The 12,472-nt window shown below is 39.3% G+C and overlaps 1 protein-coding gene and 1 non-coding gene across 11 annotated transcripts in view; both read left to right on the top strand.

The window, feature by feature from the left end:
* The window catches only part of PUM1 (pumilio RNA binding family member 1), a 106,328-nt gene extending 95,263 nt beyond the window's left edge, over positions 1-11,065 (top strand). The window contains exons 9-12 of one of the 10 annotated variants that reach the window (XM_017527866.2): positions 4,885-5,023; positions 6,113-6,256; positions 7,505-7,801; positions 8,877-11,065. In XM_017527866.2, the coding sequence (XP_017383355.1) occupies positions 4,885-5,023; positions 6,113-6,256; positions 7,505-7,801; positions 8,877-9,247 (951 nt within the window). In that variant the 3' untranslated portion in view covers positions 9,248-11,065. The remainder of the gene's footprint in view (positions 1-4,884; positions 5,024-6,112; positions 6,257-7,504; positions 7,802-8,876) is intronic. The other 9 variants (XM_017527867.2, XM_017527868.2, XM_017527861.2 and 6 more) reach the window with 9 other exon arrangements.
* Positions 5,201-5,273, top strand: LOC119471140. Its single transcript, XR_005200138.1, has one exon. It is a non-coding gene; the product is annotated as a small nucleolar RNA SNORD103/SNORD85 (small nucleolar RNA).
* Positions 11,066-12,472: the final 1,407 nt, after the last annotated feature.

Genomic DNA, 12,472 nt, shown 5'->3' with positions numbered 1-12,472 from the left:
AACACACCCTAAATCCTTATGTCAGAAAACCAGTGTTAATATGTTTGGCATCTGTTATTTTAGCCTTATTACTTAATATTTTACAAAATTGGCATTATTCTGTCCACCTGGTTTTACATTCTGATTTCATAGTTTACTGTGTTATTTAGCAGGGTGTTTTTGTGTTTTTTGAGACAGAGTCTCACTCTGTCCAGACTGGAGTGCAGTGGCGCAATCTCGGATCACTGTAACCTCTGCCTCCCAGGTTCAAACAGTTCTCCTGCCTCAGCCTCCTGAGTAGCTGGGACTACAGGCGCACACCACCATGCCCAGCTAATTTTTGTATTTTTAGTAGAGATGGGGTTTCACCATGTTGGCCAGGAGAGTCTTGGTCCCCTGACCTCGTGATCCACCCACCTCAGCCTCTCAAAGTATGGGGATTACAGGAGTGAGCCACTGTGCCCAGCCTGGTGTTCTTTTAAATGATGTCTTTACTAGATACATTTAAATCCATCAAAGGATACTTTTTTTTGACTAGTCTATTATATTTGATACTTCATTTATATCAGTATTTTGGTGTTTTGAATGAGACTGATAAACGTCCTTTACATAAGCGTATCCTTGGAAAAAATTCCTAGTAATGGAATTTTTCTGGCGCAAATGAAATCAGCATTTAGGCTTCGATACGCATTGTCAGATAAAAGCTATCATTTGAGGCAAAATACCCTGCTTATATATATTACATAATCCAAACAAGAATTTTTTGCTTGACATCAGTCTTACTCAGTGGGTGTATTTTTTTTTTTTTTTTTTAAGATTCCACAGGTCTTGAAATTCTCCCTCTTATTTGGAAACTATTAAATGATTTTCTTGGCAACAGGTGCAGTTCTCATACCATATATATAAGTAAATAATTTGCTGACAGAATGAGTGATCTGTTAAATTCATTTTTTTGTTTGCTTTTTGAGATGGAGTCTAGCTCTGTTGCCCAGCTTGGAGTGCAGTGGCGTGAGCTCAGTTACTGCAACCTCCGCCTTCTGAGTTCAAGTGATTCTCCTGCCTCAGCCTTCTGAGTAGCTGGGATTAAAGGTGTGTGCCACCACACTTGGCTAATTTTTGTATTTTTAGTGGAGATGGGGTTTCACCATGTTGGCCCAGCTGGTCTCGAACGCCTGACCTCCAGTGATCTGCCTGTCTTGGCCTCCCAAAGTGCTGGGATTATAGGCGTGAACTATTGCGCCTGACCTGTTAAATAAATTTCTTTTTTTCTTTCGTACTTTTTCTCTTTTTTTTTTTAAACGTAGTCTTTCTCTGTCATCCAGGCTAGAGTGCAGTGGTGCATCTTTGCTCATTGTAACCTTTACCTCTCAGGTTCAAGTGATTCTCCTGCCTCAGCTTCCCTAGTAGCTGGGATTACAGGCACATGCTACTGTTTTTGTATTTTTAGTAGTAATGGGGTTTCACCATGTTGTCCAGGCTGGTTTTGAACTCCTGACCTCAAGTGTTCCGCCCACCTTGGCCTCCCAGAGTGCTGGGATTACAGATGTGAGCTACTGCACCTAGCAAATAATTTCTTAAGATCTGCTGTTTGTGGCTAAGTGTGCATTTCTTTGTGTGATCATCTTTTGTTTAAATGGTTGTCAAATTATCATGCATTTGAAAGACTAAGGTAATTGCCGTGTTTTGAAATTAGCTCTGATACAATGAACAAGAATAATACTAATAACTACCACTTATAGAAAGCTTACTGTACAAAGTTAAGTGCTGTACATATAATTTCTATTTCTCTTACTAATTATTATAGATGTACAACTTCTCATTTTATGGAATAGAATTTCATAATTCAGAGGAAATTGAGGAAATAGAATTTGTATGCCCAGGGTCACACACATACAAAGTTGTTAAGATTTGAACATAAGCCTTTGTCTTGACAACTTGTTTTCTGACCATATTGTGATATCTTAAAGAAAAGCAGAGCTCTTGTCTTCTGCCATTAACTAGCTACAACTAGGGCAAGTTGGATGGCTTCTCTGAATGCATATATTTTTGTTATAAAATGGACATGATAATCATTAACTTTTCAGTTTTCTGTCATGCCCTACAGGTTCTGTCAAACTCTACTAAGAAGTTTTTAGCATTAGTTTTTAACAAGCAGTCATTGTTTTAGTTCCTTTTTTGGGGGTGCCAGTTTCTGGTTTTAAGTATTTGAGGAAAATATGGTTTTCTTGGTAAACTCTTTTGTCACAGTAATTAAAATGAGAGGTTCTTTTTAAACTTTGTTGTTGGCCCTTTCGGGCCCTCTTATTTTATCAGAAAGTATATGTTGCGTTCTAGGCAAGCTAACTGTTCTAGGATGGTTTTTATAAATTCAGTCAGTCATTTTGTAGATTTTATTAGACTTTAAAATATTACTTGTGAAATTGTATATTTTGTTTCCATAAAATCATGGATTTAACAGCTATTGATGAAAGTATATGAATATTGGCAGGTAGCTGAAGCACTTTTATTTGTTGTTGGGGTACTGGACAGATTTCTAGAGAGTGGACAAAAAGCTAACACTTTTTCTTTCTTGTTACAAGACTCATCAGTAGACTTTGTGTCTTTCTTTAGGTACCTTGTTTACTCTACCACTCCTGCCCTTTCACAGAACACCTAATCACACATAAACCTACATCTTTATGTCCTATGAAAGCAGTGCTTTCATTGCTTTTTAAAATCTTGAGCAGTTTTGAACTACGAGTATTGTCATATTTCTGTGCATGTTATTTACTTATCCTAGAGTGAGATCTCTTGTGAGTTATTGGACACGTACGTTCTAAGTATTTGGCAAAACTCACCTGTCCAGCCCCCCAACTCTTCCATCTATGTAGTTTGGAACACACTTTCTCTCACGAAGTTGGTTAGGTTCTTTAGGTCAGAAACAAATTATATAATATCTTGATAATAGGAATTTGCTGTTGGTTATTGATTGTCTCCTAGGTATCAGGCAGTGTGACTTAAAGACATCATTTCAGATATTTCCAGCAAATCTGCAAGATTATTGGTTAATTCTTATTACTGATAAAGAAGTAAAAGAGTGGGCAAATTAAGTGTCCACACATCTCCTCTTGCCAGTGTGGACAGTGTTGCTCACCTTATACTCACTTAACAATATTTAATTGGTAATTGGTTTTTCTTTTTACATTTTTTTTTTTTACCGCTGGTACCAAGAATAATCTGTACCCATTTTCTTGACCGTATATCTAACTTCTATAAATAGCACAGTAGAATTGAAAGTGATCTGATTAAGAACGGTGCACTTGACAGTATGGCAAAACACACTGTTAGGAACTTCAGTAATTTTAACTTGGTTTGTGGGTTTTGTATTTTTGCTTTCTAGAGTATGTAGATCTTGTGAGATAATTCTTCACATTATGCCGAATAATAATGATTGGCTGTGTTTCATTAGTAAAAAGTAGATCTTTGGCTGGGCTCAGTGGCTGACTTTTATAATCCCAACACTTTGGGAGGCCAAGGCAGGTGGATTACTTGTGCCCAGGAGTTAGAGATTAGCCTGAACAACATGGTGAGACCCTCTCTCTACAAAAAATAGAAAAATTAGCCAGGGGGGTGGTGGTGTACACCTGTAGTACCAGCTATTCAGGAGAGGTAGGAACATCTCTTGAGCCTGGGAGGCAGAGGTTACAGTGAGCTGAGACTGCGCCGCTACACACCAGCGTGAGCAGCAGAGCGTGGCCCTGTCTTTTCCCTGCTCCCCAAAAAAGTAGATCCTTTATTACAGTGGCTTAACTGGCATCTGCACTGAACTTGACTAATGCTCACGACCATTTAGATGAGCATGTTTGTGGAATTTGTGAAGGGAAATAGAAACAGTCAGGTGAGGCCCTACCAAATAGAATCTGGTGAACTCATTTGCGGCCATGTGGGCCTTGATAAATATATTAGTGTTAAAGATGAAATATTCTCATTCCATCTTTTGTGTGCATGTGAGACTCAGTTAACTTTAAATATGTGGGTGAATACCCCTGTTCATCCTATCTGGAACCTCCACCCCCACACTTGGTTAATAGTCCTCTTTTTTATTTTTTGGAGAGGGAGCTTAACTCTTTCCCCCAGGCTGGAGTGAATTGGCTGGATCTCAACTAACTGCAACCTCCGCCCCTCAGGTTCAAGCGATTCTCCTGTCTCAGTCTCTCCAATAGCTGGGATTATAGGCGCCTGTCACCATGCCCAGCTAATTTTTGTATTTTTAGTAGAGACGGGGTTTCACCATGTTGGCCAGGCTGGTCTTGAACTCCTGACCTCAGGTGATCTACCTGCCTCAGCCTCCCAAAGTGCTGGGATTGCAGGTATGAGCCACCGCACCTGGCCTGTTGAACTCTTTTGTTTTTCTTCACCTATTTTTTTGTCAGAGCACTGACATTGCGTAGTATGGTTTATTGTCTTTCTTACTCATTAGAATAAAAACTCCATGAGGGCAGGGGCTTTGTCGGTCTTGTTCATTGCTCCATCTTGTCTGCCCATTTGCCATGTGGTAGGCATTAAATATTTGATAACACTACCATTTGCTGATGCCAGATATTTAAAATTCATCTTTTAACTTAATTGCCACAAGAACTTTATGAGGCAGATGAGATAAAATGTTTGAATTACTGAATCATCACTATTTTATGGTGCTTTTTGCTGCTTATAAAGGTAATATGTTTAAAGTAAGAATGGTAGAATAAAGTTTCATTCTATGAAATGTTATTAATTGAATTTTTACCCTAACAGCCATGACATATAAAAACCATTATAGTGAAATGTTTTAAAATTAAGTTTTAAAAGTTGACCCAACCTGAGCATGTGGTAGGTCTTCTGCAATGAAAAGAAAGTGGGCGACTTATTTCTGTCTTCCTTTCCCAGGTTCTCCGTGGAGGAGCCAGCCAACGTCCTTTAACCCCAAACCAGAACCAGCAGGGACAGCAAACAGATCCCCTTGTGGCAGCTGCAGCAGTAAATTCTGCCCTTGCATTTGGACAAGGTCTGGCTGCAGGCATGCCAGGTGCGGCTGCATTGTTATTCCTAATTCTTTGTGGCATGGGTGGGGCAGGGGGAGAAAGATTGAATGTTATTCCTAATTCTTTGGCGGCGGGGGGTGGGGGGAAGGCTGCATGTTTAAGGTGATACAGAGGGAAATGAGCAGTGCTTTCACCTTGCTTAGGTTTGTCATGGTTTGGGTACTGGCAAGGATGATACACTCTTGCCCTCACTTAGACTATAGTTCATTGATGAGAGCATTGCTCTGAGCCAGTCTTAAGCCACATTGGAGATATCTCAGTGTCCATGCAGCTTGGAATATGTGTTTTTCCTTGGTGGGTTATCTGTTTTCCGTCTCATAATTAAGGATAGGTGGCGTGGCCAAGTTAGTTTATAAGGCTTTATGATGATATTTTTGAACAGCATGATTAGGGAGAAATTTCTGGTATACCTTGATTGGGTCATCCCTTACATTTTTAGGGTTTCTGTTAAACTAATATTAGGGGTCCTTTTTAACTGCATACCTCTGAGATACATGTTTATATAGATGTATCTTGAATATATATCGTTTTTAGTTCATTATCAGCTGGTTCAGTGCTTTACTTGGGATTGGATGTAATTTGATGTTCTACATATGAAACATCTTTGAGAGATGTCACTGTATTTTTTACTGATCATAGAGCATAGCCAGTTTAACGGAGCCGTTTATGAATTCAGTGAATAACTATAACTTGTTTCATTTGTTTTTTAGTTACTAAGCCTTTGTGTGTTCTTAGGAAGTCACCTGCAGTTTTTCTTATGGCTTAAACTGGGATTTGGAGATTCTATCTCACATAATATTGAAAGATCATGTTATTTAAAGCCTACTTAGGTTTTTCCTGCTATTTTGCAGTATATTTGTTTTTAGATTGCTATGTAGTATGAAAGTACTGTGATTTTTACAACCATTTGTAGCCTCTGTTTGTTTATTCAACTATTTAAGTGATGAAGCCAGCATATAAATCTAGGTCAATCTAGCCCCAAAGCTAAGCTTGTGATTATTGAAAATATGTTGGTACCCAGGAGATACTTGTTTGTTTAATATTACATTTCTATGTTGGCTTGATATTCCTAGGTTATCCGGTGTTGGCTCCTGCTGCTTACTATGACCAAACTGGTGCCCTTGTAGTGAATGCGGGCGCGAGAAATGGTCTTGGAGCTCCCGTTCGACTTGTAGCTCCTGCCCCAGTCATCATTAGTTCCTCAGCTGCACAAGCAGGTGAGCGTACATCTGAGTGGACTCCTGCCAGAGATCTAAAAGTGGCGACTGATAGTGATATTCTTAAAGTATGTTGAAATACACTTTTGGCAATTCTCAGTATATCAGTTCTACCCTGTAATGTTTCAAAAAGAGATCAGAAGCAATAAGTGACCCTGGTGGATTCTCCTTTTTGTTGGGGGTTGAAAGGCAGCATGTGCCAGTTGGTTAGAAGCAAGGTCCGGCTCCACTGAGAAAATAGAAATTGGATTACTCACACAAAATGGCTTTCTTGGCAGAAATTCAAGGCTGATTTCACAGAAATCCAAATCATTATTTTAAGATAATTTTAGAGGAGTGGTTGTTTTTTTTTTGCCACAGGGGCAAGAGTGGAGGAATAGAGTGGGAAAGAGTAATGAGAAGTGACAGAATAATACATTTGGTTCGGGGGAATAGTGTTGGGTTTTTCTTTTTTTTTTTTTTTAGAGTCAGAGTCTCTGTTACCCAGGCTGAAGTGCAGTGGCACGATCTCGGCTCACTGCAACCTCCGTCTCCCAGGTTAAAGTGATTCTCCTGCCAGGGCATACTGAGTAGCTGGGATCATAGGCATACACCACCATGCCCGGCCAACTTTTGTACTTTTGGTAGAGATGGGGTTTCACCATGTTGGTCAGGCTGGTCTTGAACTCGTGACCTTGTGATCTGCCCGCCTTGGCCTCCAGAAGTGTTAAGATTACAGGTGTGAGCCACCATGCCCTGCTAGGAGTAATAGTTTTTTACTTTAAGCCCATATATATATATTTATACACATACACACATATACATATACACATGTATATATTTAAATTAGGAACAATAACAGCAACATTTAGAACACAGCAGTGTGTCAAAATAGGATTTTGAAGGATGTGTATATATGCATTATGTGGTTCTAGAAGAAACCCTCAACATAGGTATTTATGGAATTTAAGATTTTAGGAAGTAGTTGTATTTAATGGGCACATTTGATGTTTATATCCCCTTTAATCTATAGACGTTATAAAGCTACCAGCATTGTGAACTTGTTCTAGTGGTATTTTGACTTCAAATTGAAAGTAGAAACAGAAAATAGAAGCTTCATATGAAGGGATCAAAGACAGATTTGTATAGTTTGTGTCTGTTTTGAAAAGCTAGGGAGCATTAAAAGGTTTTTTGAAAAAAGATAAAAATGTAGTTTGGAAATGTGGCCAGTCCCTTTCATAGCCAAACGGTTTGCTTTCTTCTTCATAGCTGTTGCAGCAGCCGCAGCTTCAGCAAATGGAGCAGCTGGTGGTCTTGCTGGAACAACAAATGGACCATTTCGCCCCTTAGGAACACAGCAACCTCAGCCCCAGCCCCAGCAGCAGCCCAGTAACAACCTGGCATCCAGTTCTTTCTACGGCAACAACTCTCTGAATAGCAATTCACAGAGCAGCTCCCTCTTCTCCCAGGGCTCTGCCCAACCTGCCAACACATCCTTGGGATTCGGAAGTAGCAGTTCTCTCGGCGCCACCCTGGGATCTGCCCTTGGAGGGTTTGGAACAGCAGGTAGAAATTAGACTGATATGCTCTTAAGACTGAATTTTAATTATTTTTACAATTCTTCTGGAATACTGGCAGTGCATGGAACCACAGGCAGATCTGGACCAAGCCCTGTGGGAACCTGGCCATCCCACATAATCTGTGAGAATGCTAGACTATTGAAATCAAGTTATCCAGATGGTACCTATTTCAATCCATGCTCATGTGGCTACTTACTTAATCAGTTTCTTTCAGGGGTTTGAAATCTAGGGAAGATTTTGCTGTAATTGGGAAAAATATGGAGAGAACTATAGAAATGGATATCAAAAACTGAGGGAGGAGGACTTACTAAAGATAGCAGAGCTGAATACTTCACAATTGAGATTGAGCCGAGTGCTTGGCCTGCAGACCTGAAAGAGTTACAACTTTTCTTCTGTGTTTTGAGTAGCATTTAAGGTAGACATGTAGAAAATTATGAGGAAGGATATTAGACCAAGCTGGGTTTTAATGTTTTGATGAATAAAGCAGGAGTGTAGTATGGTGAATAATGGGATAATTGCAGAGATTGTAGAAAACAAAAAACAAAAAAAAAAAGATCCCTAACTAGAAGGTCATGTATGAAAGAAAGTATCTTAATTGGAATTGAGGGCAGCATTAACTCTCGATTGAACCCACTGAGAAAACAGGCTTTCATATATAAGTCTTGTGTAGTGGGGCAGTACCCCATTGACAAATCTTTTTTCTGTATCCCATTTTTCTACTTGAACCTTTTCAGTTGATGAAAGGCATTCTTCTAGTCCATTTCCTTTCACCTTTTCCATAGCTCATATGGCCGTCAGAGCTTTTTAACCCTCCCTTATCCTATAATATATGACACCATAGGAAGGTAAATTTGGCATACGTGTGATGGTCATGTTAACCTGAGCCATGTCCTCTTTATTACTTTATCTGCCCCAGAACTGCTACATTATCAGTTAGGCTGTCTCTGCTGACAAATTTGCGGTGGTAAGGAGTCTGGATCAAAGTGTTAGGAACAGGTCACTGGGCTTGTTCTTCGAAGAACAGGCCTGTTCTTATCTGCATTGTTTTAATTCCATTTTAGTTGCAAACTCCAACACTGGCAGTGGCTCCCGCCGTGACTCCCTGACTGGCAGCAGTGACCTTTATAAGAGGACATCGAGCAGCTTGACCCCCATTGGACACAGTTTTTATAACGGCCTTAGCTTTTCCTCCTCTCCTGGACCCGTGGGCATGCCTCTCCCTAGTCAGGGACCAGGACATTCACAGACACCACCTCCTTCCCTCTCTTCACATGGATCCTCTTCAAGCTTAAACCTGGGTAAGAACCATTACTCTAACACCACCTTGAACTCTAGAACTCTCTTGCCACCGATGACATTACAAGAACTTTGCATAAGCAAAGGACAGTCCCTTTATACTAGAAGTGTCCTGGGTGTTCTGTGCCTTCCGTAAATACCTCATGTTATTCAGGCTGTACCTATAGATAGTATAGCAGTTTTGGCTTTATTATAGTTTGGGTACATTTCCCTGTATATTCAGTTAGCTTTAGTATGAACATTTTATTCTTTGGCTACCTGTGAGAGTATTTCAGTGTAAACAGTATAAACACAGATTCATCTCAGTGAAGCTAGGAAACACAGAGACAGAATTTAATCACCTAGTATCACCACCTGAAATTAACCACCACAATTAATATTTTGCCTTACTTCTTTTCAAATTTTTTCCTCTGCTATATGTACATATAATATCTTGCTTTTTCACATAAAGCATTTTATTTTTAAAATTTTGCCATATGTTAAAATATTTGTAAATATAAACTCTCAAACTATATAGTATGTGAATGAGGAGATATATGTTTCCCTGTTAAATATTTAGGTTGTTCTATGCATGGGATTTTAAAATATTACCATCTAGATTCTAGAAAATGGGGAGGGAAAAAGAGGATCCTAAGCAGCAGGCTATAAGAATGAAAAGAAAATTATATTACCTTTTTTTTTGTGGCAAATGTCTAAATCTTTCAGGACATGGGAGATGTTTTCTTATCTCAAACATGGGTGCATACTCCTCTCCTGCAGTTATTTAGTAAGCTTGAAGTACTGATTTGTTTGCTAGATGGGGAAAGTTGAGTCCTAGGTGTAGAGTCACCACATAGTGTATCATGCAAACCAGGACACTTGCGAGTGGATGGGGTGCTGTGAATAATTATTTGGTGATGGTGGCCTAAATCAGGACTGTCCTGGGCAAATCAGCATGTGTGGCCACTTTATCAAGATTCTGTTTTTAACCAGCAAGATTAAAAGTGGCTTCATGGACTCAGAAGTGAGAACTGACTGGAAACAAACAGGTGCTTTCATTTGGATAGACAGACTAGTAAGTGATTTATAGGATTTAAGAGACGTCTTAAGTGGGTAGCGTGATAGACTTATTATTCTAGAACTAAGAATGATAGCTTTGAGTTTGAAAGAGGTGAGTTTCAAGTCAAAACTATGTTTATATATACATATTGGTATTTGTGTGCGTATCCTGAATTTTTATACAATAAGAACTTTAGTTGTAAAACTCATTTTCTCAGAATATATATGAACATCACTTTAGAAAAGTTACTGTGTCATTCTTGATTAGTAGGCCCATGATAGGTAGACAAGAGAATGGGGTACATTATACAACCGTGTTTCCTAGTGACAGAATGCCTGGCTTCAAAGATTAGGGGTTAATGTAAAATCTGGAGAGGGTTGTCAGACTCCCAGTTTGATATGTGGCTAGGAGGAAGGAACTAATGTTCACTGACCTGGCAGTTACCTGCTGGTGTTAATGGTTTTGGGTCCTGTACATACAACACTAGAGGGCATAGGTATTATCCCGTGTCTCAGGACTTAAATATCTTGCTTAGCCTAGGTTATCTCAGATATGAACAGATTTAGAATCCAGCCTTTTTGACTCCAAAGCTTGCAGATTCGGTGTGTATATCCTGTCACATGATATACTCAGGATATCTTGAACCAGTCCATTATCAAATCCAGGAATATATATATCTTTTAATTTCTTGGTTTAAAAACATGTGAACTATGTCATCCCATACTGCGGACTAAATAAACTGAACCGGCTGCATTTTTTTTCATAAAGAGCCAGATAGTAAATATTTTAGGTTTTGTGGGCCAGATGGTATCTGTAGTGACTATTCAACTCTGCTGTTGAAGTGTGAAAGCAACCATAGACAAAATATAAATGAGTGGATATATAGCTATCTTCTAATAAAACTTTATTTATAAAAATAGGTGGGCTGAGCATGGTGGCTCACATCTGTAACCCCAGCACTTTGGGAGGCCAAGGTGGGCAGATCACTTGAGGTCAGGAGTTCAAGACCAGCCTGGCCAACATAGTGACACCCTATCTCTATCAAAAAACACAAAAATTAGCCAGGCATGGTGGTGCGTGCCTGTAGTCCCAGCTACTTGGGAGGCCGAGGTGGGAGAATCACTTGAACCCGGGAGGCAGGCTGCAGTGAGCTGAGATCATGCCACTGCACTCCAGCCTGGGCAACAGAGTAAGACCCTGTCTCAAAATAAAACATAAAATAAAATTAAAACACTGTGGTTCCTTGGTATATGGAAATAGAGCCAGAAATACTACTTTCATGCATGATACCTTTCCTCTTTCTAAAGTATCAGCAATTTAATGTAATACTACCTCTTAATTCATGTTTTCCCTGTGAAGAAGGAAATAACTATTAGTGTGAGTTATTGTTTTAATGACTTCTGTTGCCTGCCTAGTCTGTTTAACATAACTTCACTTTGGAAACATTCACCTTGTTTAAGCAGTTTCTTTGTGTACGTTTGCATCGGACTTCTGTCACGTATAGTGCATGTATCATACTTGCCATTCCTGATGAACGTTTGTCTCAGTTAGTACAGCTTTGCCTCAGCTCAGTCTCTATTTTCCTTGAGAAAATAGAGGTGTGCTATTTGGTTTCTAACAGTGTCCATACAGAGGCCTTAAAGACATTTTGGTTTAAGAGACTTAACATTTCTTTACCAAATATGTACTGGCCTACACCTAATATAGCTTCTGTTATTAATACTACTTCACTGCTGCCACCAGCCATCAGCAGTGATGAGCAGCCATACTAAACATTTTATATTCAGTGTGTTGAATTCTCAAAAGAACTCTTCACTCCTTTAAACTCAGCCTGGTTTAATGGATGTTGCTAATAATACCAGCCACATAGCTAGTGTTTGAATGCATATACCAGCCTGTATCTCCTGTGGATCTTTTCCTCATCTTGTCATTTTTACACTTTGTCCCAGTAGGCAGATATGTGTTAGTATCTTTTAACAAAATCAGTGATCTGTTTAGTAATTTTTCCTATTATTTATTTAAAAATCACTTGTTGAGTGGCATAGTTTTTCATTATTGATTGTTTAAATTTCAGACTAAAAACAAACCTTTTCGAGTTCTATTCCCTCCCTGCACCCCACCTCATCCCTCCTTTTTAATGTCTGAGACACTGTCTTGCTCTGTTGCCCAGACTAGAGTGCAATGGTACTATCATAGCTCTTTGTCATCTCAAACTCTTGAGCTCAAAGGATATTTCTACCTCAGCTTCCCAAGTAGCTGGTACTGTAGGCACACCCCACCACACCCAGCTAATTAAAATAAGGTTTTTTTTTTTTTTTTTTT

Source organism: Cebus imitator, unplaced genomic scaffold (genome assembly GCF_001604975.1).
Source record: "Cebus imitator isolate Cc_AM_T3 unplaced genomic scaffold, Cebus_imitator-1.0 Scaffold51, whole genome shotgun sequence".
NCBI lineage: Eukaryota > Metazoa > Chordata > Mammalia > Primates > Cebidae > Cebus > Cebus imitator.
This window is presented reverse-complemented; position numbering and strand designations above follow the sequence as displayed.